We start from the raw sequence: 23,868 nt of genomic DNA on the forward strand, positions 1-23,868 counted from the left end.
GTATATCATTCTGATTATGGGAACTTGCCTTATTTCTTAAATTGCAGCATATTTGTTAAAAGAAAAGTATTTAAAATAAAAATTTAATTGAATCCTTATAAGTTTTAAAGCCTTATCAAGAAAAAACAGCTACATTTCATTTACGTTGAATCTCAACATGCTCACACCAGATGGTGCTTCATTTCAGGTCAGAAAATAATGGAGGAGTCTGGCTTTAAAAATCGAAGTAACAAGAAAAAAAGATGAAAAACAAGGAATTAAAATTTGCAAGAGCATTTTTCATTTAAAACCAGCCTTTTATAATTTTTCATATATCATTATTTAGCATTTATCAACTTCTTTTAATATGGATGTATTGCATTTAAAAGATTAAATATTTAGATTATTTGGGTCAGTAATTTCATTCATGTATATATACTTTTTCTGCATAGTATTCAGCTGTGTCTTTTCCCCCACCCATTTAATGAATTAATTATGTAAGAGCTTCTGATTTTTAGCAGGAATGCAGCATGTGGGGAGAAGAAATTTGTCCTTTCCCTCCCCAGCCTAAATCCAGACATCACCCCACTCCCCAGTGCACATGGCTACCAGCAGATTTAACAGTTTGCGTTGGTGTCAATGGGAACTTCTCTCTCTCTCTCTCTCTCAGAGTTGATAACTCTTTCTTCCCCCAATTGCCCTGGCAATGTAATTAATAAAGGAAAAACTGAAGATGTAACAGCACATTCCTCAATGTGTAGTTTTGCTCTGTGCTATTCATGTTGGGGGGGGGGGAATGTAGGAGGGTTGGAGGATGGGCAGTTGAAAATTCAGTTGTCAAGAGAATAAAACTGTTTTTCATCCGAGGACGTGATTACAGTGTAAACAATCATAATGCAACTTTTACACAAACACAGCAATAGAATCATTTGGACAGATGAAAGTTTCTCACTCCATCATTCTAGTGAATCAGGCACTCTGGTAATAAACCTGAAGGAAGTGTGTGGAAGCAAGGTCTTACATCACCTATGAGTGTCTAACATGCCAGTGATATCAGTAGGAACCTGTACATACAGATTTTGTCCAAATGGTGTAATCTATAAAGGATCATTTTTTTGCATATTATTAGCAAAACCTTGTCGCTTTTGAGTCCAGCTGGGAGCAGGATGCATTGTGGATTCCTCGTCCCACACAGGAACCCCTGATCCAGATCCAGACCCTAGTTTGGGGGACAGTAAGTTTTAATCCTTTGTTCCCTGTTGAGGTCTCAATCTGGATTGGGCAAGTTGCTTGCAATTTGTATTGCAAAAGAAAAGAAGTAGTCCTGTTTGTCTAGGATACTCCATTCCATTTCTCTCTCTCAGCCCTCTCCATTTTATTTTTTTATTTTTATTCTCCATCATTCCAGGTTTCTGAACCTCCTTAGTCCTCTTAAAGTAGGAGGGAGAAATTCAATTCAGTTCATATTTAAAGGTGAAACTCCCCGATTTTTGCTTTCCAAAGCGATACAAAAAGAAACACTCAAGTATCCTTTGAAATTTTCACTTTTCTGAATTGGGAAGTGAAGTTATCCAGCCAAGTAATTGTGCTTTAAAATGCATATATTCGTGAAAATAACATTAAAAAATGCATTATATTAGGGGAAATTGGTTTGTAAAAAATTGCAAATGAGACAAAATTGCATCCAAATTTATGTATATTAGGAGAAATCTGTCTAAAACAATGATGTTTTTTTTTAAAAAAACCAAACTGATGTAGAGAACTGAACTTAAGGTTGGAAAAATGAGAAATTGAGAGAAACATCTGCAATCCTAAATAAGTTTACTAGTGGATCAATCCCATTGAAACTAGAAGGACTTAAAAGCATTCTTGTTCTACCAGCCAGTAGTGACTTTACTCAGGAAAGGCTTCTTAAATTTTGAATTTTAAGTCTTGTCATGTAAAACTCTAGTTCTAGAGCTCACTACAAAGAAGCCTCTGAAAACACAGCCTGTGATTTATTAACTGATAGCTGTATTGAAGGAGGCTGTTTGTTTATGCAAAGCTACCCTCTTCCAAGCAGATCAAAGATGATACAGATTGGGGGTGGGGAGGGGGGAATTGTGTGACTTCCATCTTCAAACTAAGAGCCAGCACCGGGATGAATGAAATTTATCACATAATCCAGAGCCAGATGTATAAAATACTCCAATGCATAGTATGGGACTAGGAGTGTAGGAGCTAATCTGATGTACACAGATGCTTGCTGTCAAGATTTCTCAAGCTGCCCTGACATTTCCTTTGCACCTGGCACTGGAGGTGTCAGCCATGCCAGTTTTCGTCCCCCCAACACAGATGTTCTTGTTGTGCTACTTTGTATGTGTAACATTTAAGTTGATGTTTAGCTCAAACACAGCACACATAAATACTGTAATCCAGAGACCACCCATTTATTAGTGCACCTGCATCATTCACTTCCTTTCATTTTTTTCCAAAGTGTTGCAAGTTATCTCCTGCTCTTCTGGACTTAGTGTCGAGACTAGGGGGCTTCCCCCCCCCCTTTTGTAAGAAGGAGAGGTTAAAATGTTCCTGTTGCTTTCCTATATATAGATGATTTTATGCTTTCGGAAGGGAAAAATATTATACTGTGCACATCATAGTGTGAGTTGCAAAGCACCCTTTGGGTTTGCACTAAAGCCACTCTATCTGTTGTCTTGATTTACAAGAAGCATTATTTTAAAGGCCTCTATTTTCTCTTCTGAGCCCTTGAAATACAAATACGGCACAGAAAAGCACTCGTCCGCATACTTAACTTTAAGCACATAAATAGCCCCATTGAAGCATGCATTTAAGCCTAAAGTACAGCCCTCCGTGTCAATTATTTCAATATTTTGTTAAAAAAGGATTCTTGCCAAATATGATCAAGCAATCTTTTCTATTCACTCTTATCAGCAGGGGGCTACAGAATCCTGCCACCAGGTTTTCCCCCCTCCCTCCTTATGAACATAGATATGCAAATCAGACACTTTCACCCAAACTTTACTCGTTAGCATAATTTAGGGTGACTTCACTTGGGTGTTGGATTTGCCCTATTGGCTGTTTTTCCTCTCTGTATGATACTTTTCTCCTCATGGAGGAAAAAATATTCTCCCCCCACTTTGTTATCCCAGTTTGGAGAAGTATGCCTCTTTGGTTTTGTGCCCATGTGGCTTATTTCATATACAGTTGTACCTTGGGTTACAAACACTTCAGGTTACAAACACTTCAGGTTACAGACTCCGCTAACCCAGAAGTAGTACCTTGAGTTAAGAGCTTTACCTCAGGATGAGAACAGAAATCATGCGCTGGCGGTGTGGCAGCAACGGGAGGCCCCATTAGCTAAAGTGGTACCTCAGGTTAAGAACGGTTTCAGGTTAAGAGCGGACCTCCGGAAAAAATTAAGTTCGTAACCAGAGGTGCCAATGTATTTTTATTAAAGCTGAATTGTTGGAACAAAACCCCTGTTTTTGCCAATCAGATTTTGAGCCTTGTCAGGTTTCAGAATTATTTCCTGTACAGTTTCCCTCAAGCAGCTATTCCTATACAGTTTCCCTCAAGCAGCTATTGGTGCTACCAGAGTTTGTGATGTGGCTTGTTTGTGATCTCAGAGAGGTCCTAGAAAGTTTGGGTGGCATCTCGTCCCCCACTTTGCTTGAATGTTCACACATTTGTAACAACTTGGTGTGTCTGTAGCCTATGAAAGTGTTTGTCAGATGTGGGTTCTGCTTCTCTGTGAAGCACAAAGGAACCATACCATATGCATGTGAAAGACCACCATCTTGACCATTAATGGCCTGTTTGTTTGTTGCATTTATATCTCAACTTTTTCTCCAAGGAGCTGAAGGTAGTGTGCATGGATCTCTCCCTGCTCAATTAATCCCCACAACAACCCTCACTAATTAGTGAGCTTCAGGGCCCAGTGGGAATTTGAACCCTGGTCTTTCAGGTCCTAGTCCAACATGCTAAGTGGCTCCCTTTCTTACTATGGCATCTGTGCAGGGCTGTCCATCAGAAGCTTTCTGGACAGTCCAGTGTCTGCTGCTCAGGGTGGGGAAGCAGTCCTGGGAGATGTCTGCACCGCAAGACTCTCCTCAGCTCCCACAGTCACTGTCCTGTCGCATGTTCACCTCAGGTGCATTTGCCTGACTATAATGTGTGTCTGAACAAAACGAATGCATCTGGCTTGCCCCAACAGAAAGGTGCAAGTTGGTATATGTGTGCTTAGAAATCTCTGCATTTTACATGCCTCCTGGACAGAGTATGTGTCAGAGCAGATCCCCAAGGGTTCCTTGATACTCTACAAAAGCCTTTCTCAATCTTAGGGCCCCAATTCTTGGACTCCACCCTGTTATTTCTAACGAAGTTTCACAATTGGGAGTAGTGGAGTCACTGTGCGGTTGGCACCCTCAAGATTCAGGAACCCACATGTTGGAAGTCTAAGACCAGACAGGGTAAAGCCAGGAATCTGCCCTGTTCTCTAGGAGAAGAGGCGGCATGGAGAGCTGGCTTTATGCTATGTGTCAATTGCAAGGGATTGGCTGGAGGGAGGTGTGATGGTCTGGGGTCCCAGGATTTAACAATTAACTGGCTTTCCCCCCCCCCCCAGTTTCCCCATTTACTTCTGGGGCTGAACGTGACCCCCCCCCAAAAAAAAGTGGTGGTGACAGCACCTATTGGGTAAGAATACCCAACTGGCAGCACTGCAAGGCTGTTGTTGGTCAAGGAAGGGGGCCTGAGAGGCTCTCCTCTCTTCTCCATATGAGATGCTCTGGAAACATTTATATTGAAGAGCAACATATATTATACCAGTTGTTGGGAATCGCAGGTGAGAAGAGTGCTATTGCCTTCATGTCTTACTTGCAAGCTTCCCACAGGTATCTAACTGGCCATGTGAGAATAGGATGCCGGACCAGATGAGTCATTAACCTCATCCATCAGGCCTGGCTTAAAAATTTAAAACAGTTGCCTTCTGGAGGAATGGGTAGTGTTTGGTGCACTTACAGAACATAAGCCACCTACAGATAGTTCATGCATCTAATTATCTGAGGGGAGAGGAAGATAAGAGACCTGCAGGTATAGGGTGGTATAGAAATTTAATAATAATAATAATAATAATTAGTACAGTGAATCTGACTTTTCACGTCTTTTCTATATAGTATGTAGAATTGTGTCATGGTAGCATCATTAAGGTTCAGAAATGTATAATGTGCGCTTTTTAAGTTTTTCCAATCCTCATGACAAGTGCAACATGTGACCTTAGTTTCCATTTAACGAAATGCCTGAGAACCGAAACATGTTTATTTGTGCACTCTGCAGTTTTTATTACTCTGGTTCATCTCACATTTATAATTACCTATCAGCAGTGCGTCCCTCTAATATAGGGTTACCAGATGTCCCCGGTTCCCAGGGACAGGCCCCAGATTCACCAGTCTGTCCCCGGACAAAATCTGTCCCCAGAATGTCCCTGGGTTTTAATTAATGTTCCCTGATTTATGCCTGGGGACTTCCGGTGAGGCAACATGGGAGGCGCCATGGCAGTGAGCAGCACCAGAGGTCCTGGCCACATCAAAGTTCCAGCCAGCCAATCCGCTGGCGGGGCGGGGGGAGCTATTTAAACCGAGGCGCGAGCCAGAGAGCTTCCTTCTGACTCACTTCCTTGATCAACGCTCGCCTCACTCAACTCCTTTGAAAACAGTAAGTGGTCCTGGATTGTAGGGTTGAAAAGATCTAAGCCAATTAGGGTGTCTCCACCGTTGCTTACAGCAGGAATGGGTACAATTTTTCTTCTTCCCCTAGGAAGCAACTTTTGTGCATGAATTGGGCTTGACCAGGGAGAAGAGTCCAAGGGAAATATGGGTAAAAACACAAAAGCACAAGACACTGAGATATCTTCACATACTTCAATGTTTTCCTTGGTGGGATAGGGTAGGGAAATAACATTGATAAATGGAGAATTTATGGGTGGTGAGTGGGGGAGGGGCCTTAATTGAAATCCTTAATTGTGGTTTGCCTTTTATTCATGTGAAGACTGTGCGAGATGTGCAATTTAACAAGATGCACAAGTCAGATGCAGATTGCATTGATTCAACTTTCTCAGTTCCAGTATCTTTTCTTTTCTAGGTAAGGGCATGTTTATAGACCACTGAGATGTATAATGTTACTAGAAACCATTTGAAGTAAATGCCAAAACTGTTAGAAGTAATCTGAGAACAAGATCTATTTCTGTTAGTGGAAACGTCCCTGATTTGTTCATATTGTTTGTGCATGATGCACAGCAATCTGATATCGCCCGGACAAACAGGAAGATATCAGGTTTGAATTTCTTAAATATCCAGCTAAAAGCAGCGAATGGTCTGAGCACATTAAAATTCCATTTTCCCTTTACAAGTGTTTGCTTCAGATGACCCCCACTGATCTTAAATATATTTCTGTATCTGTAACTGAATAGAGGTTTTTCTGTACATCATGTTCTAATGATACTCTGGCCTTTAGCCAACAAGGCACTGAATAAGGCTATTTTTAAAATACAGAAACTGGGAACAGCTGCAGCAATCAAATTTGATAAAAACAGAGAAGAACTTTGCTTCCCCCCCCCAGTGGTTTTTTTTTAATACAGTTTGTCCAAGTTCAGAATCCTTTCATAGAATGGCTTTTGTTCCATTGCATGAAGAGACCCATAAAACTAATATGGTGAACATCCTTTTAAAACAAATAACTTTTTTAAAACATGTGGCTTAAAATAATAGGCACCTTTTTGCGTGCATGGCCAGCTTCAAAGCAGAATTATGCTTCCAACTATTAAAAGAATAACTGTCAAAAGAGAATACATTTTCCCCAAGGTATACCAAAGGTTTTCCATAATGATCTCCTGAAAGTGCAAGATGAAACCCCTTGTTTCAAAATGTTAGAACCCTAGAAGTTGGTATTTGTTCTTAATGCTATATTCACAGAGGGGAAGAGAATAGTGCTTTCAATGCCCAAGTTTTTTCCCCCCTCTTCTATTTTATGCTTTACTATTAATCAGGAAGTTTTCTTGTTTAAAGGGAACACGCATACACTTAAGGAAAATGCTTCTTAAAATTTCTCACAATTAATTAGGTCTTCTGTTTTTCTTATTTTCCTCCCCTTACTTTCTAGTTATAATAGATGATTATATTTAGAATCTACATCTGCCACTTTAAGCACATTTTGAATCGCCTTTTACCAACGTTGATATGTACGTGTGGAAGACAGAATGGAAGATCATTATTATAATAATTATAAGTTTATTTGGACTCCGCCTTTTTTCTCTGACATGACTCAAGGCAGCTTACAAATAAAAATAAGAACTGCTGGAAAAATCGGGGGGACAATCATTAAGAAACAAATAAACACTTATAAAATTAAAACTATGTACATATATGAAATCTAATAAAACCAATAAAATAAAATAAAATAAATAACCAATAATACCAATAAAAAAGAGCATGTTCCCAAAAACCCTGTTGGAGCAAAACTGTATTCACCTCCTAGTGGAAAGATAATATGGAGGGACCCAGGCTAGCTTCTCTAGCGAGGGAGTTCCAAAGTCTGGGAGCAGCTACCAACAAGGCTCTCTCCCATGTCCCTACCAAGGGTGTCTATGAGGGTGGCAGAATGGAGAGAAGGGTCTCCCCCTAACATCTCAAAACCCAAGCAACGTTGAGAGAATATGGTCTTTCAGAGGGAATGTGGTCTTTCAGATAAAATGTGATAGTAGCTCACATTGTTTAGGTCAGAACAGCACAGTTGGGGCTCTTACGGAGGTCTACTCCCAACAGTTCATTTTGTAGGAGAAAAATACCAGTACTAAGCATTTGCCGTAGACTCCAGGATCAAATAATACTTATTATACTGGGGATGAGGAACCTTCAGCCCACAGGCCAGTTCTTTTAATCTCACTTGTGAATAACTCCTTGAGTGTTTTGTAGGCATATTGGTAATTCTTATCCAGAAATGGGGAGACTGTGCCTTCCTCAGGTTCTGTTGGACCGTAACTCCCAACATCTCTAATCATGGCCATGCTGGTACAGTGTCCGTATGCCGTTGTATCTCAGGTTGCAGTTCGCAACCCAGAGGTGATTCACGCATGCACGCACCTCCTTGACATCTCATCAGTCAGTTACTCAAGAGCTGGTGTCTCTTAACTCACCATATGAACAGCCCAAAGTGTTGTGCACCAGTGAGGATGAGGCAATGTCAAGTGACTGTAGCAACTCTGTAGGCATCATGTCATGCAGCCATCAAGTGGCAAGCTCAACCTTCACCTTATTTCAGGGTGAGTGTGGAAAACATATCCGTGTACACCAGATACTGTGTAAGTGCCTGCAAAATGACTTGAAAACTTTCCTTTCCGAAATTGGACCACTGACAAGGCAACATCATTTGGTCATTTATTTTTATATCCAAGCATTGAGACATTTTGTTACGGTTAGCAATAGTTCATCTTAAAGCATACAAACCTTTGACGTTAAGCATGCCTTTGGCACTCGCTGCAGCAGCAGTTCCTGTCTCTGTGTATGAAAACGTCTCTACCTTCCTGCATATTGCAAAACTGTGTTGTTTTGGTTGGGCTGCTTTTGGGTTTCTTTCTTCTTTTTTAATGCAGCATTCAAAGCAGACAGTGGTGAATAGGAGAGCCTTCAACTCAGCACGTTTCCAAGGGCTCTGGCAGTAAGCCAGATCTCAAAAGCCCATGCTATATTTTAGCTAGAACCCAAACTTTTTTCCTCCCAGTGTGATGATTACCATGCTTTAATTACATTTAGGAAGCCTTGTATCCTCATCTCTCTAAAGACAAACTGCCAACAGGGAGAGATTTACCACCAACCGTTGATGTTTTTTATGTAAATGTACTTGACTAAGTGCAGTAACCCCAAATTCTAATAGAGACTTTCAATCTCTTGCCAGGTCTGCAAGTGTTTATATATGGCCAAGATAAATTGGATATTTACAAAACAGCTTTATTATAGGGGAACAATCCTCCATGTGTAAATCACCACTTCTAATCATAACACTACTGGGTTCCTTTCCACCCCAGCTCTTGTTTATGTCCCTTGATTTATATTCACCGAGAAATGTTGAAATGTAGTGTTCGAGGCAATGGCCTGGTATTGCCTTGTAGCACAGACTTCTCAAAAGCTCTCGAGGCTCTTCAGTATATTATCATCATCTTGGTTTGGGCAATGCAATAAGGGAACAAGCATTCACAAACACATCATTGCTTAGATTTCACTTTGTCCCTTTAATTGTTCAGACAGCCTGATGGGAGGAAATGGAAGGGAAATCTCCCTGGTGACTTAGTCCTCTCCCCCCCCCCCCCCGCGCCCAATCTACCCCAGCCCCACACTTTGGCAACGAGGGCAAAGGGTCAGGTGCCCCTCTCCACATGCCATTCGCATGCTGCTGACATCAGCAGTCACTCATGAGAGCTAGCTTTGTTTACCAACGGTGCTAATCTGAAGAGAGGCGTGAAGTAGTTTGGTTTGTGGAAGAGGGCAGAAGCGGCATGGTGCTGTGCAAACATTCCCACACAGTCTGATAGGTCATTCGCACAGAAAACAAGTGAAAGTCTTCATGTCGTGGGCAAAGTTCAGCGTAAAGCCAACAGGCTCTCAAGGATGCAAGGCCATCGTAAAATAATACTCAGTGGGTGTCTGTATTGAGCCATTGCCTCTGGGCTTACACAAACAATGGAGTGTGGGCACACATTGTAGGAGTACTGTTGTGCTAAGTTTTGCTCTCTGCTTGTTTTGTCTTTTACGTTTTTAAAAATGAAAATACCTTTTTTTAAATCTCAGCAAAAAGAAGATATGCAATAGTTTTGGGGAAGATTATGACCCTCTAAACACATCACCCATTTATCTGTATATATCATTCTCTCCCTCCTTTTCTGGACCTGATTATATTGCCCAATCTTGCCCCACTCTCTTAAAACAGGGAAGTTTATAGTCTAAAGCAGGATTGGGGAACCTTTTTCAGCCCGAAGGCTACATTTCTTAATGGGCAACCTTCTTGCCAATGAGTGTTTGTTGTGTGTGCCAGTTTTGGTCAGGGCTAGAGGCATAAGTGCGTGGAGCAACGGCTGTGGTTCTTACTTTTGTACCATAAGCTATATTTCAGCTGCATAAAAGTTAGAGGTTTTGCCCACTCACACCTCTCCATCAAGGCAAGCAACCTTGAACATCATAGTTCAAGGATGCTAGGCAAAAGCACTTGGGGAGAGTGAGGACAGAGCCATTGAGGAGTGTGGCATGGATGTAGGGGGCATGGGAAGAGTCGCAGGATAGTGCTCAGTTTTGATAGCACCAATCACCTGCTGCGGGAAGGTGGGCTTGACTTACTGCTCTCCCACTCTCGCAAGCAGGTGATCAGTACAGTAAAATCTAATGGTAATGCCATTAGATTTGGACCTGTGCGTGCAGATCCAACAGTAGGAACTGCAAGAGAGAGACAGAGACACTCTTCTGCATATGGGAATAAATTCTGGGTGCAATTAGCACATGGAATTCTGTTTCTATGTGCACAACTTGGTCCTGAGAAGGCTCAAGGCATATTGTAATTTGCACTTTTAGTAAGTTCTTCCATTGCTGTGCTAAATAGATATGCTTTAATGACCTCATTAAAGAGTGGATAGTGCTTGTTCAGAAGAAGTTCCAAGTTCCTTGGGTCTACTGATTTCCATTCATCAGTCACACAGTGAACTTTACCCAGATCCCACTAGCACTGCAGGGTTGGAGGAAGAGAAATACTGCCACTGAACTAGCATAGATCTTTCACACATTAAAGATATAAGAAAGTGTATTAGTTTTTAGGTACATGTCATATGTTTGTATGACTTATATACAGTACTTGACTAAGCGCAGTAACCCCAAATTCGCACTTGTGTGACACGTGTGTGGTTGATCTTTGTTCTATCATTCCTGGAAATAACATTTTCCATGAAAATTGGTACAGTATTAACAACTAATCTATGAAGCAGGGGCATTTAGGCATCTAGAACTGAAGTAAAATGTTCCTGCTCCTTGTCCATCTGTTCCTGGCAACAAATGTGAGTAATCAATGATGTCTACTTGCTTTTAAAATAAGAAAAAGTTAATACTTTTCAAATTCTGTGAAAGCATCTCTCTCTCTCTCTCTCTCGTGTGTGTGTGTGTGTGTGTGTGTGTGTGTGTGTGTTAGGTACCAAAATAGACAAAGAGCACCTTAAATGATCATGCTGTCAGACTGCATTTGTAAGTCCACTTGCACTCAGTGGGACTTCATCCAGAATAAACGTATTTGACATTGCAATGTACAGCTGCAATACTATGCATACTTGGGAGTTAATCCCACTGAATTCAGTGGGACTTGCTTTTGAGCAAACATGCATAGGACTGGACCATAAGGCCACATTCTACTTCCTCCACATACAGAGAACAGAGTGCAGTGAGGCTCATTATAGTGTACTGTGATCGTTCCACAGCATTTCCGTGCGCTCTGGTTTCCGTCACGGTGTTCCGTTGCTCCAGTAGTGGTTTAGTCATGCTGGCCACATGACCCGGAAAGCTGACAAATGACAGCTCCCTTGGCCTGAAAGCGAGATGAGCACCACAACTCCATAGTTGCCTTTGACTGGACTTAACCGTCCAGGAGTTGTTTACTTTTTTACCTTTACCAGCCTAATGTTGGGCTCATCATCCACTCTTTTCATGGAAAAGGCTGCACGGTTGCATGAGTTCCCAAAGGCTAGTGCCTTCCTCATCCAATGCATTAACATTTTGGGCCCATTTTGGATGTAGTGATTGTGCTTTAATAAACCATAGTGCATTAATGCAACAATAAATTGCAAGCCTACACTCTCTGCCACCCCATATTTCCTTTCCTTGCGAATTCAGCCCTTTAATCTTGGTTTCTTTGAAGCCGGTGTAGAGAACTTTGGGCCCTCCAAATGTGGATGAACTGAACTCTCATAATCCCTGGGCATTGATCGTGCTTGCTGGCACTGATGGGAGTTGTAGTTCAACAACATCAGGAGGGCCAAAGGTTCTCCACACCTAGTTTAAACCACAATTCCATTACATTTCAAATGAGGAACTGTGGTTTAATGTCAGTTTACTAACCAGAATCTGAAACTGTGGTTTATTCTGGCTTCAGATCCTCATTGGAAAACTGACATTAACACAGTTGCATTAAGCCAAAAATGACTGTTTGTCTCTTACTTCCACTTCAGGCAGCTGCCCAGGCTGGGATATTGTATTAATATTTAAACTTTACACCTATTTTGAAAAGTCTGAATGTATTTTCTCTCTTATGGTTTCTTATGATCGGTGGAAATAGCTTTTCTAAAAGCTGCTTTCGGCTTTAGTTTTTTTCCAGGGTTTTCCCTTTCAGTTGACACGTTTCAATGTTCCAAGACAAAATATTTCTAATAAAATAATCACACATGTGACAATGCATCGTTCTTCCATCCTGGTCTTACTGAGAAACAATGTGCCATAGAATTGTTGCAAGAAGTTATTAAGATCCGATATTGTCACAAGCTCGTGTCTCCACTTAGCAAAAATAGCAATCCTGTCTTTCATAGTTGCTTTTTAACAAAAATTGAAAAATAGCACCATTACCTTTTTAATTATTTTTTAAAGCATACAAATGACAACTCTGCAGAACAATGTGAACACAGCTGTTTTCATCACAAGGGGGGGGGGGAGGGCAGGAGAGTTTTCTTTGTAGAGAAGGCCATAAGAACAGGGAGCCATTGTCTTGTGGATAGCGCATACACATTAATAGTTTTAGTTAGTTTTACATATATTAAATAACTTGAGAGTCTGTAAGAACTTTTACTCAATGCAGGGCCCTGAGCATGAGATTACAGAAAACATACAGTCTCCGAAACCTAGAAGCACTCTCTCTTTCCTGCAACATTAGTAATACAAAACAATGTTTTCAATTGCACATTTTTTAGGGATCGCTGGCGAGAGGGGAAGAACAAGACAAGAAGCTGCTGTTCTCGGCAGCAGCCATGCTTATCCTCCATGACTTCTTCCTCTGTTCTAAGAGTTATGCTTTTGTTTTCAGATCTGAGTGATCAGCTGATGGAAGTGGTTGGTCTGGAGGGAGCCATGGAGATGGGTCAAATATACACCGGGCTGAAAAGTGCTGGGAGACGTCTTGCTCAATGCTCATCTGTTATCATCAGGTAGGAACTACATTTTCCTTTGCAAGAGTAGGGTTGTGAATTTCCTGGTTGGATGGAACGATATTAAGGCAGGGATCGTCAACCTTTTTTGGACCAGTGGGCACATTTTGATGGGGGCACTAGTCATAAAGTAGCTGCTGTGGGGCAGGGTGGCTTAATGCAAAATGGCTGTGATGAGGCCCCATCATTCCATTCACTGCTGGAAATTAGGAAGCAATGGTTGGATTTCCCTCTTGAAACCCTATTTGCTTCTGGGCCAGTATGCTTCTCTGCTCAGCCCAATCCTTCATCGTTAGCACAGTAATAATTTGCTCACTCCCAACAACAAAGAGATCAGTCTTCTTACTTTTCTTATACAGTATATTGGAAGCACAGTTCCTTCACTCCATCCTTGCATAGTTGTCCTGTCTAGATTGTCACTTGGAACAGGGCAGGGGGGGAATATTCAGACCACTACCTAGCCTAAGTCTTCAGAAACTCTGGTGGTATAAAGCCATTTCTCAGACCATTTGCATTTACTTTTCCAGTGGGCTAACACTGTATTTTGCTTCTGTGCCATTGTTTAATCTTAGCAAGCACATTCTCCTTATCTCCTTATGTAGATAAAATGGCCCCATCCATGCACAGGAATGGAGGTATCAACAGCCTTGGGGGAGGACCCACATTTTGTACAAATATAAACAAATGTTTAGGGAAGGAACCCAATGAGGACTGAGCATGCTTCATGGGGCTTGAATGTCCATCTGATTAGGAGTGGAGGAAACAACAAATAAAAGGGTGGGGGGTGAGAGAGAGGAGAAACCAAAAAGAATAGGTCCTACTTATTATTATTATTATTATTATTATTATTATTATTATTATTATTAAAGCAGTTTTTTCTAAGAGCCCCAAAATATTAGTAGCAAAAACATTCCTGGTGCCCAGTTTTCTCCATTATGATGTTATTAACATTTGGAGCTTTGCATTTGGGGGAACAAGCAAGTATTTGGACATAAATCATAATAAAATATCAACTACTTGGATATCCTCCTAGGTCAGTAATCTACTAGTCATAATTTAGGATACATAATAAATTGTTATTGTCCATGTTTTACTGCATGAAGTATGTCATGAATTTCCACCCACAATTTCAGCAGTCTTAATTTGATTTGGGTTTTTCTTGTACGGCACCCAGGCCTATCCATTCTGACTCACTTTTGATATAGTAAAATCAGCTTAGGTAGCAAAGTGGGTCAGATCATGTCTGAAAGCTGTGAGCCCAATGTATGTTTTTAGCTCACTTCTGGAATGCTTTCAAGGGTGTTCCAGCTTGCAGTATGGAGACCTGTTGAAACAATCAGATGGCCAATTCACTCCATGCCTCTGGGTGGAATATGGGGACATGCTGTCTGTTTAGAACACACACCGTATTTTCTTAAGACACTGTACTTCCTGTAACTGTTTTGCTCTAGGACTAGCAAGTCTCTGCCTATGCAGATTGATGGGGAGCCATGGATGCAAACACCTTGTACAGTAAGTGTGTCTTGATCAGTGTAAGTGTCACAATGACAGTATGTAATATTGCACGAAATGAAATATTGCATTATTTCCCCAGTCTTGTAGTGTAACCAACTCTCGATTATTTCATTAAAGAACTTGGATGCGATCCTGCAGTCTTACACACAGATTTCAGTATAATATATCTCCCTTCCTCGCTCCCTCTCTCCCCCACACCCACCCTTATGTATGAACTCACTATACATATGTTTTTGGTTTTGCTCTTTCTAACAAGAATATGTTCAAATAAGTTGAATATTTCTGGCCCATCAACCTTTTTATTGATTTTATGCAGACCCATTCAAAGCGCTGGAAGGATTTCAACAGGCACTAATTAAATAATTGAGGAAATTTAATTATAGCGCAGAGGAAAATGGGAGGAGATGCCTCTCTTTCTCAGTGTGCTTACTTGGGAAGAAATGGGGGAAATGGTTTAGATACCTCGCAGAGTATCGTATACATGTCTACTTGGAAGCCAGACCCATTGAGTTCAGTGAGGCTTATTTCAGGTAACCAGATGCAGGATTGCAGCCTTATAGCTATTCCACATATTATACCATACCTGACTTCTTCTTTGTATCATCATCATTAAAATTACCACGGCTAACATTGCCAATAACATAATTACTTGGTTTGATATTTTTATTTTAAGTTTGAGTTTTGAAGTTGATATTTTATTTAGGCTGTTTGGTATGCTTTAATTTCTTTATTATTAATTTCTTTTCGTAAAGTTCTTTAGCCACAATTTTAAAAGCCGCACTGAGGTGGACCTCCTTTCTCCCTTCCTCGTGCTTCTATTTTTGGCATAAACAATAGATCCCTTGCTTCCCTCTTTTCTTATTCTTATTCTGATATCAAGTCGTGTTCTTGGGAAGCTTAGCTTATATTTTAAGATCTTAATTTTGGAGTGACTTGGTGCTCTCTCGGTCGGGTCCTGAGGCGTTTCACAGCCAGGAATGCCCCCCTTTTTGCGCTGAGGTTCTCTCGTCATCTTTCCACCTATATCGTGCCAGAACGACAGGAAACCCCTTCTTCTGTGCTGCTTGGTGCCTTCCTTGGGTTTGATACCTCCTCTCAAACTTTTTTCAGGGAGTCAGCATCACCCTCACTCTCTCCAGTTTCCCAATAGCTGTGACTGGGAGTGCTCCAGACTTCCAGAGCACTTTCCCTAGACCCGTCACTGAGCGTGTCAGGCCGGAAGTCCCGCTAGTACAATGGTTAGTCAGATTAAAACATAATTAAGAGAGAGGGATAGCAGGTAGCAAATGGGGGGGGGGGATCCAACATAAAAACATCAACAATTTGGCAAGCCCAATTATTATTTATTATTATTTATTGGACACGCCCAGTCCTTGTCAAAATAAGATTTTATTCATGGGCTGAAAAATTATCACAGAGAGAGTTTACCTGAGCAAGCGTTTCCACAGCATGGGTGCAGCTACTGAAGAAGTCCTTTCCCATGTCCTAGCTAATCTTACTTCTGACATTTGGACACAGAGGAGAACATCTTCAGCCAGTCTGATTGATTAATTGATATTTTATTACGGCCATTGGCCCATCGCGCACCATTTTTCAAACAACATATATATACTTAGTCTTTCTACTTAGAACTTCGAAAGGACTTTAAAGTAACAGACTAAGCAGTCAATTTACAACTTAAAACATCACCCCCTATTCATAAAATTATAAAAACATCAATTAAGGTATCACATAATTACATCATGAGTCATGATTTAAAAGGAATGTCCAATCCGCCCAGAAGTCTGTTTTTCTTCTTTTGGGATAGGACGGTGATAAGAAATCTGGCAGCCAGTCTGAATAAACTGGACAGCCTGGTATCCAATGAGTTGTGGTCCAAGTGTCTGGACAATTTCCCTTGGGGAGGGTCTCCATTTTTTGGGTGCAACCACAGAAAAGGCCCTTTCTCCATTAGCCACCCACCTAATCTCTGAAGGTAGGAGCAGACAAAGAAGGGCCTCTAAAGACTATTTTAGCTGCTGGGTTTCACCTGGACACAGAGGCTACTTCTAGCACCCTGTTTCCATGGTGTTAAGGGCTTTAATTTGATTTATTTTTAAGTACTTTGAACTGTGCTTGGAAATCAACTGGGAGGCAGTGAAGCTCGCTGAGTATAAATACAGGAAATGATTACACCGGTGAGCATTCTTAAAACATATTAGAAGTACACCTGAAAAAAAATCATGTGGTTTAGGTGGACCAAAACGGATACCTCACCCCATTCACCAATGGCAAATTGTAGTTAAACATTTGGAGGGGGAGTTATATGGTGGGGATACTTCTTGACTCACATCAAGTCTTGTGCTGCTGACTGTGATGAAAGCTTCAGTGGTGTCATATGGCAGCCTGGAAGCTTTGGTTGCGGCCACGACCCTCCTTCAATAGCTTTTTGGAAATGTAGTACCTCCTTTCATTCAACAAATCATCTCACTAGTCATCTGCACTCTACAGCCCTCCTGGATGCCCACACTTCAATCAAAGCCCAGGGAGAAATACATACTCAATGAGAAGGGAGCCCAAGAAGGATGGCAGTTTCTAAAAGGAGAAATATCGAAGGCCCAAATGCAGACAATACCAACAAGAAAGAAAAGTGGGAGGTGTCTAAGGAAACTGGTGTGGCTGCATAAGGAGCTTACAGATGAGCTGAGAGTTAAGAAGGCCATGGATAAGAAATGGAAGGAAGGGGAAATCACAAAGGAGGAGTATAAACGAGTAGCCAACAACTGCAGGGGGAAAGTCAGGCTGGCTAAAGCTCAGAATGAGCTCAGGCTTGCAAGAGAGGTTAAAAATAATAAAAAGGTCACTTCAGCTATGTCAAAAATAAGAGGAAGAACAAGCAAGTGGTAGGTCCTTTGCGTGGGGAACACGGAGAAATGCTATTGCGTGACAGAGAAAGGGCAGAACTACTCAACACTTACTTTGCCCCTGTCTCCACTCAAAAGCAAAGTGATGCCCAACCTGGTGATAACAGAATAAATGATGTAAGGAGGGAGCTGCAGCTAGGAACACCTAGCTACTTTAAATGAATTCAAATCTCCAGGGCCTGATGAGCTGCATCCAAGGGTACTGAAGGAGCTTGTAAATGTAATTTCAGGACCTTTGTCTGCTATCTTTGAGAATACTTGGAGAACAGGTGGGGTTCCTACAGACTGGAGGCAGGCAAATTTTGTCCTCGTCTTCAAAAGGGGGGGGGACCCAGGTAGCTACCGACCAGTGAGCTTGACATCAGTACCAGGGAAGATCCTAGAATAGATCCTGTCTGTAAGCATTTAGAAAAGGATGCTGTGGTTATTTAGACCCAGCATGGGTTTCCTCAAAAATAAGTCATGCTAGACCAATCTTTAGCTGAGATTCCTGCATTGCAGGGGGTTGGACTAGATGACCCTTGGGGTCCCTTCCAACTCTATGATTCTATGAGGTAATTCCTCCCATGGGGCTTTTTCATGTCAGGAAGAACGGGCAGCCAGGAAGGCTGCAGAGAGCACTGGAGGAATGTTTACCTGTAAGGAAACACACACACACAACCTGGGTGCTTTGTAGTCATAGAATAATCTCAAAATCTCTCTGTGGCTGAAATTCTGCAGTACTGTGAAAATTAGGCAGAAAATGGAAGCTTGTTTCACAGAGGAAGAAAAACCACTGAGAAACCAGAGGGCATTTTTCAGCCCAGAACCTGTTAACATTCAAACTTGTCTATCTTCTTTAGGTAGGAACTTCTCTAAGGTAATCTGCATACATTTGAGGGCTGATGCTCTCTGCTGTATGGTTGGGTATTATTTTTGTGTTGTCGTCCCCCCACACTGCACAGTGCATACATTATTTTTGTTTACCTATGCATAATATGTATTTTTTTAGTTTCACAACAGGTTCTTCCTCCCCTCCCCCTTCATATAATTGACAATGCAATTTACTGCATGTGTGCTTTCTGCACCTTAGACAACTATGCTGAGATGTAATGCACCTAACTCCCCTGTTCAGATTGTTAAGAAAAGAATTAGTTGTGACTAATTGCCAATTAATTTGTAGTGGTTTAAAGGTGGGGGGAGGGGTGAAACAATTGCACCTACTAATTAAAATTTAAAATATTCCAAAGTGTCATCTGTAGGTGTCTGTGGAATACATAATTTCCATTTTGGTTCTGTGCTGGCTCCTGTAACAACCCTGAGGTTGACAGCTTTATTAATTTAAAACCTCAGCAATACCTATTAGTATAGAACATGAAAAAAATGCCATTAATCATTTATTTTAATTTTGCAGCTCTGTCATTTTCTCAGTGTGTTTAAAAATTATGATGACACTACCATGTTTTCCAATTTACCTGTGTGAAGGGGAAACGGATCACACTACTTAGGAGTGATACTAGAGTATATTATTAGAGCTTAATTAATGCCAAACTAATTAGATTTAATTTCAGTGGGTGCAATGCTATTGCTGAGAAATTGTTTTAAGAGAACAACCTTATATATAAAAAAACCATTGAGGCGGTTCACAGGGCAAGACCAACGTTATGCAGAGTGCAAAGCAAGGTACGCTGATGTGATTTGAAAACTTACTGTTCGTTTGGTCTATATTTAAGTCTACTACTAATCCCAGGCTCCTGGAACTGTTGGTTCAAAATGCAGTAGCCAGATTGTGAATAGGAGTCGCATATAAAAGCATATTAAAGCTGTGCTGGCTTCAAATTTTTTTCTGGGACCAATTCACCTTTTAAAGGTGATGAGCTTTTAAACCCTAAATTGTTTAGGACCAAGTTATCTGAAGGACTGAGTATGGAGGTGATCCAATCGCAATATTGCTTGGTTGAGAGCAGAGAGAAGGCATCTTCCATTGGCTTCTGGGACTCCCTCCAGAGGGAGACATACCTTGCCCTTCTTTCACAGGGAACTTGGTCCAAAACCTTCCTTTCAAGACGACCTCTAGCATTAGCTTTAATCTGCTGCTGTTAGAGCATTGTTGTGTTTCGTGGAACTCCTAGATTCAACATTGTCTAGGGAGAATACATCTCCATTGGTTTAACAGCGGGGCAGTGTCAGCTTTTTACTCCTCTTTCTTCTAAGCTCTGGAAGCAGACACAGATCCTCATTAGGTCTCTTCCCACTATGCTCCTCTCAGGACCTCTTCCTAATGGCAGAAGCAACTACTGTGCAGATTATTAAAACAGCAGTGGGGAGCCTATAGCCTTCCAGATATTGTTGGATATCTACTGCCCTAGCCAGCATGGCCAATGGTCAGGGATAATGCAGCTCTGTTTTTCCATAACACAGGCATAGGCAAACTCGGCCCTCCAGCTGTTTTGGGAATACAACTCCCATCATCCCTAGCTAACAGGTCAGGGATGATGGGAGTTGTAGTCCCAAAACAGCTGGAGGGCCGAGTTTGCCTATGCCTGCCATAACATCTGAATCAGGAGAGGCTGTGAAAGCTCTGGAAGGGTATCTGAGCACAGTGATGGATTGGATGAAGGTCGGTAACTGGTACTTGAATCCTGGAGAGATGGAAGATCTTGGGGTGGGGTGGCTCCTGTGCTCAGGTGATAGGAAAGTTGATTTGTATAGCTCAACTAATTAGGTACACAAATTGTACACTCATTGAATGCAATGTGTGGACACTCCTGCTTTGAAATGTGTTGCGGAAAAGTCTTCTATTTTAGACTGTACTGGTAAGAACTGTTGACATTCCTTAGTTTCTTGTTACTATATAGACAGGTGCTCCATTTCCAGTTTAAGGGTGTTACAAATCTCTCAATAGCTCACAGCCTAGAAGTTTGGTTTTATTTTTATTTTATTTTTTTTCATTCCAGGTATGGGAAGAATTATTAATATACCTAGTAGTTTTGATACACTAAGGTTCCAGAAGCTGGTGGTGTCAGTTTCTAGTACCAAATTCATTATGTGCTGTACCTTGATGGCTGCTTGGTATAGTGTGGGGAAATATGTAGCCACTAATACTCTAAAGGGTACCTAATTTGGTGAATTTGAAGGAGTTACAAATGAATGTTGCCTGAAGCCTTTTTTTTATTTATTTTAGCAATCCTGGTAGAGTTATGCATACAATTTCACATATGTTACCATAGGGAAGAGTAAGCTAGGATTCTAGAAGAGTTAAATAAAACCCACTTATCCTGTTGAATTTTTTTACATTTCTGTCTCTTTTGATTGTAAAGTAAATTTCCACCCCAAGAAGCGAGCTATTCCCTATTTTAATGAGCCTGTCCTCTCAGTATACTCCCCCCACCACACACACACACATTACTATTAGTGAATGACAAGTGAAGGATATTCATTTTAGCTTGAAAATGTCAGGTATGCACTTTAAGAGATATATTTTTTGCCAGTTTTAATGAGGCGGTGTTTCTTTTTGAAAGAAATACTCATTTGTGATGTGGATACTGTGCAGATGACAACTGATATTTAATAAGTGATGGTTCTTGTATTAGTCGTAGTTCACTAAAGAAAATGTCCCAGATAGCTTTTGAAAAACTGTTAGCGTCACTAGCCCAAAGGCAAGATGTGACCTTTTTATTACATAATGAGAATCATTTATTATCTTACAATGTATCTTAAAGTCACAGACAAAATGCCACTTTGATAATTGCTTTCAATTAGCTTTGAGCATAGCATACATTCATAAAATGTCTTCTCTAATTTAGACTTGAATTAGAGAAAATTGGAGACATAATCTACGTTAAGGTTGTCTCATTTAAGGTGATTTCTAGTTTTATATCAAAGAAATCAAAATGAGTAGCTATAAAGCAGTCTTTCATGGTGTTTTAAACAGGTCTTTCAATATTTGATTTGATTTTACTATCAATTAATTAACAAATTAGAATGCTACTCCATCATTTTTGACCTTTTTAGTAAGTTGGCTTTTGACTTTAATTCCTAATGGTTATTTTGAAATTCAGCATTGAAGTTCACGTTAAAAGCAATGAACAATGTGATTAGGAGAAGTATAAATAAGGCATGCTACTGTAATCAAGTGCCTATTTTTAATACGTGATGTGTACAAAAAAAATCATTATCAGTCTGATCTGGCGGCAGAGCAAAGAAATGCCTTCTACTCATAGAGCTGCCATACGGGAGGTGGCAGAAACGGCAGGCTGTGGAGGGAATTATCTCCTTTATCCAACAGTAGGTAGGATAAAATATGGAGCTGGACCCATTACCCTATTCAGTGTAGCCATGAACACAGCAGCAGGGATGTAGCCTTCTGCAGCATTTACATTTCCTTGGATCAAAACCCCCTGGTCCCTTATATCCCTGCCTGATCCCTGCTATCTTCAGGGAAATCACTGCTAGCGTTCCCCATTGGCTTTGATGCACAGCTTGCATCTCCCAGAAGCCAAGCATTCACAGTATTGTGGACCAAATTTATGGAACTCCCTTCCAGTTGAGGTCAGACATGCCCCATCCCTATTGAATTTCTGGGGCCTATTGAAGACATTTTATAATTTCAGTTGATTGACTTTTTTTCTGTTCTGCTTTCCATTCAAATGAATCCCAAATCAGCTTGCAAACAAGAAATAAGAATAGCATAATAGAACCCCCCCCACAAGTGCAGCATAAATCACGTGACGTAAATGAACAAATCATCAGTAAAACAACTGCAATCTATAAAACACTATTAACAAACAAGCAACTAAAAAAAGATGTTGAACATCACAGTTATAAGTCATATTCTATGATTAACGAATCAGCATAGCATTTATAATCTACTAAACAATAGTAACAAAATAGCAACTAAAAATAAGTACATACATGCACTCTCTTCCCCAACCCAAATGACTCAATCTTTCACTCTAACCAGTTCCTCAAAATACACATAAAGTTCTATTATATAGTAGCATTGTGATCTAATAGAAATACCTACAACATAGGTATACTTACTTAGGAGTTTTTTTTTAATTTTTTTATTTATTTTCATTGTATTGAGTTTCTTGTACACCACTTAAAGACCTTAGTAATTAAGTATTAAATAGATTGTCTGAATGAAATGAAATAGGTATTTAATACATTTAAAAAACCAAAACATGTCAATCAGATCAATAACCAGTTACAACTGTGCAGATAAATACAAATCAGATATATATATATATATATATATATATATATATATATATATATATATACACACACACACACACACACACACACACACACACACACACACTGATAATTGCCTTGGCAATGGTCTCTAAATTCATTCATTCATTCACCTCCCCCTTTTTAACATAGCATTGTTCAATTGCTTCTTTTAAAATAACAAACATTATTTGTGAACTAGAATTTATAATAGAACTAGATTGTGAACAAGAATAAGGACAAGAAATTGTAGTAAAATTGCTGTTTGATGTGTAACTGATAAGGAAAGTTAAAATAATCATTTTTGTGATCTATTGCTATCACATCTTTTGATTAGGTAATAATTCTTTTCTCTCTCGCCAGATAAAAATCACCCACAAGAACCAAGCTCCAATACTGATGGGACCACCTCCCAAAACTGGGCTCTTCTCTTCCATCATTAAGAGAACAAGGAACTGCAGCAAAGAATAAGCTTCTTTTAGTTAAATCCTTACAAAATCAAATTAGCAGGGATTTGGAATATGTACGCTGGAAACCTTTCAAGGGTTTTAAAATGTTCTCTACTGCATAATCATGGAATCTGGAATAACAGTTTCTGTGACTGAGCTAATGTAAAATGATGCTATTAGAATAATTTATTGCCACAGTTTTGTAGGCATTTTGCATGAAGAAAGCTAATGTTTACATAAAGTGATAAAGCATATTTTTGTCGCATGCATCGCCATTACTAATTTGCAGGATAAATGTGCTGTGGGACGGGGAGGGGGGAACGCAACACTGTTGGAAATGTGATTTTTCCCAGGATGTTGATCCTCAGATTAGTCTTTCAAGGTGGCATATTTAACTCATTGGACTACTCCGGCATCTTCTGAAGAAAGTGCCATGAGGCTTATTGCAGCCTTGGTTGGATTCTTTTCCTGATTAATGCTGAAGAATAACTAACATTCATCCTAGTATTTGCCTGGCCTTCTCTCTTAAATTTCACTCATTGAATTCAATGCAGATCTGATCATTTAAAGCCTGGCACATGAACTATTTGTG

At 40.4% G+C, this 23,868-nt stretch overlaps 1 protein-coding gene across 2 annotated transcripts in view; it reads left to right on the forward strand.

The window, feature by feature from the left end:
- DGKB (diacylglycerol kinase beta) overlaps positions 1-23,530 on the forward strand; it is a 223,250-nt gene extending 199,720 nt beyond the window's left edge. For both annotated transcript variants that reach the window (XM_033165554.1, XM_033165555.1), the window contains 3 exons: positions 13,072-13,192; positions 14,644-14,704; positions 23,191-23,530. In XM_033165554.1, the coding sequence (XP_033021445.1) occupies positions 13,072-13,192; positions 14,644-14,704; positions 23,191-23,298 (290 nt within the window). In that variant the 3' untranslated portion in view covers positions 23,299-23,530. The remainder of the gene's footprint in view (positions 1-13,071; positions 13,193-14,643; positions 14,705-23,190) is intronic.
- Positions 23,531-23,868: the final 338 nt, after the last annotated feature.

Source organism: Lacerta agilis, chromosome 12, assembly GCF_009819535.1.
Source record: "Lacerta agilis isolate rLacAgi1 chromosome 12, rLacAgi1.pri, whole genome shotgun sequence".
In the NCBI taxonomy this organism is placed as follows: Eukaryota; Metazoa; Chordata; class Lepidosauria; order Squamata; family Lacertidae; genus Lacerta; species Lacerta agilis.